We start from the raw sequence: 2,716 nt of genomic DNA on the forward strand, positions 1-2,716 counted from the left end.
TGGCTGGAGCTGGACACGGTAGCAGCAAGGTGGCCGATAAGCCTGGGACAGTGCGCCATGACTCTGTTATAGAGGTGTCAGACTTCCAGGCTTGAAACATGTGCTCCAGCCAGAGGGCAGAGGGGAAAGTATTTTAGCTAAAACTATTGCGGCGCCATATTCTTCCTCATCCTTCTGGGACAACCTCTCACTCCACAAGTGCCATCTCTCTGCTTCTTGGGATCACGCTTGCTATCTTCTCCACTGTCATGGAAAAACTCCCCACTCCTCCTGAAGCCTGACCCTCTGTGTTTCCTTCATCGCTCTCCTGGGGAACAAGGATTTGTTATCTGTGTCCTGTTTGGCTCCTTGGTGTGAAATGGAATGTTTCTTTCATTGCTACCGGGAAATCCTACCCATATATGTCTGCCCCTCTCTAATTCTTTTAAACCAGTGGTTCTCAACCTGGGGCAATTTCTCTGTCTGTCTGTCTGTCTGTCTGTCTGTCTCTCTCTCTCTCTCTCTCACACACACACACACACACACACACACACACACACACACACACACACACAACATCCTGGGGACATTTAGCAATGTCAGTAGACATTTGGGGTTGTCGCAACTTGGGGGGAGGGATAGTTGCTACTGTCATCTAGTGGGCAGAGGCCAGGGATGCTACTAAACCAATTCCAGTGAAGGACGGCCTCACAAGAAAGAATTATCTGACCCAAAATGTCAATAGGGCTGAGGTTGAGAAACCCTGGTTTAAACCAGGTTGTGGCCCTTGGTCAAAAGCCCGTTGGTGCCTGAAAATCAAATTTTGCAGACATAAATGCCTTAGGAGTTCCTGACCTGTCTGCTAAATCTGGACAGTGTTCCTGACTGAGGTTTCCAGTCTCTCTGATTCAGAACTGAATCCCCCACCAAGGGATCTGGTGCTCTTGACTTCAGGGAATGACCACCTTCTTGTAGACTCACTTGTTCCGTGAACATCCACACGCCAGGGATCAACCAAATTCAACCCACCTTCTTTGATCTGAGCTTCCTTTCATTTCTAATCCTTCATGCCTTTGTTTTCTTCAGTCCTATCAAGGGGTTTTAAAATTCATTAATTTTAAGGCCTGTATCATTATCTGACTCCCTATTGTCTTCTGGAGTCATGAAAAGAAAGAGCCCCGAATGGGACTTTAGCCTTGTTGATGCCTCCAACCAGCTATGTGACCTTGGGAAGGTAATTTAACTTCTCTGAACCTCAGTTTCTCTTCTTCAAAAAAGAATCATTAAGGTCTTTTCAGGCTTTATAATCCTTAAAATACATCCTGTCCATTTTATGTCTCATGTCAGGTCTGGCCTTATGTGAGGGCTCCTCCTAGGTAGGTCTGCCCTAAACCGCATGCTGGGGCAAGAGTATGAGTCCCCAGATTCCAGGGGTTCAGTGGAAACCTCACCCCACCTAGTGGTGCATTAATGGTGGAGGCGGAGTCTCCTAATGTGAACACGTTTTACGTTGCAGTCAAAGTGTGAAGTTTAAGGTTGTCTTTTTAAAGTGCTATTTCCTCTTCTTTCCTAAAATGAAAATTACATTGTTAACTTCGAGGAAGCGTCACAATCCCTTAACTGGCAGGACAAGTTGGGAGTTTGAGAGGTGGTCTGCGGTTGTCAGTGTAGTGGGTTTCAGAAGTTTAGTTTTCCCGGCAGCTGTTGCGTTTCTAGGGGAAATTCTTTTGCCAATGGCGATGGTTCTTATCAAAGTTGGGGAAACCCCCCAGCCCTTTCCCATAGCCGGGAGGGCCAGCTTTGGGAGAAGGGGGAAGCCGCTCTGTATAGGATAATCTGGGGGGGGTGGGTACAACTGACACAGCAGAAGGCTGCGGGCCTTCCACGGACCCCCAAATCTTTAGTTACCTAAAACTCACAAAATGCATGGTGAAGGTGTTTGTTTGTCCGTTAGTTTGCTTTGGGGGAGGTAGGTACGTGACAACCAGTGACAGAGCGAGCATCACAGCCAGGGTGTCTTAAAGAGGAACAGCACGCAGGGACCCAGGAACACACCAGCAAGCAGGTGCCTGAAGGAGGCGCTCGGGGGACAGAATCGTGGGCGTCCAAGTTTCCACGGGCCCCGAGGCCAGCGTTCACCAGGTGCCCAGGTCCGTGAGGGGCGCGGCAGGAGCCGAGGAGGAGGGAGGCCAGCAGGCTGGTGTCGGCAGAGAAGACTGTCCCCAGCACCCTGCCGTGGGAGCCACCCTGGCTTTTGTGACCCCACAGGAGGGGTGTGGATGACCCTTCCCTGTGGGCCCTGGGCTCAGACGGACGCCAGAGCCTCCCCGCAGGGCAGGGGCACACGGCCCCTCGGGGAGGGAGTCAGGAGATTAGGCAGATCCACGTAGGTGCACGTTTAGGTGAGGAGGACCCACCATGAAAAAGGGCAAGGTGCAGAAGTCAGAGGCCAGGCGCCGAGGCTCAGCCTCCCGGCGCGCCAGCTCCGAATGCACCGGATCCAGCGCGCCGCCGCCCAGCCCCCCGCCCACCCCGCAGCCGCCCCTGTCTGGAGTCACCTCACAGCCCAGCAGTGAATCCATCCCCCCGCAGCCCGTGCCCCAGGCTCTCCCAGCTCCCGAAGTCAGCCGCTCGGCTCGGGGCGTCGTGGCTCCGGACACTGACACAAAAGCATCCCCTCGATCCAGCAAAACAGGTGGGCAGCCTGCCTGCTCGAGTGGTTCTAGCCTTCCTGCTG

At 52.8% G+C, this 2,716-nt stretch overlaps 1 protein-coding gene across 1 annotated transcript in view; it reads left to right on the top strand.

Annotated features, from left to right (window-relative positions):
* Window positions 1-2,397: 2,397 nt before the first annotated feature.
* SPATA3 (spermatogenesis associated 3) overlaps window positions 2,398-2,716 on the top strand; it is a 4,180-nt gene continuing 3,861 nt past the window's right edge. Inside the window, exon 1 of the mRNA XM_007462773.1 lies at window positions 2,398-2,674. Coding sequence (XP_007462835.1) covers window positions 2,398-2,674 — 277 coding nt within the window. The remainder of the gene's footprint in view (window positions 2,675-2,716) is intronic.

The sequence above is a fragment of the Lipotes vexillifer genome, unplaced genomic scaffold, assembly GCF_000442215.2.
Source record: "Lipotes vexillifer unplaced genomic scaffold, Lipotes_vexillifer_v1.1 scaffold860, whole genome shotgun sequence".
Classification (NCBI taxonomy): Eukaryota; Metazoa; Chordata; class Mammalia; order Artiodactyla; family Lipotidae; genus Lipotes; species Lipotes vexillifer.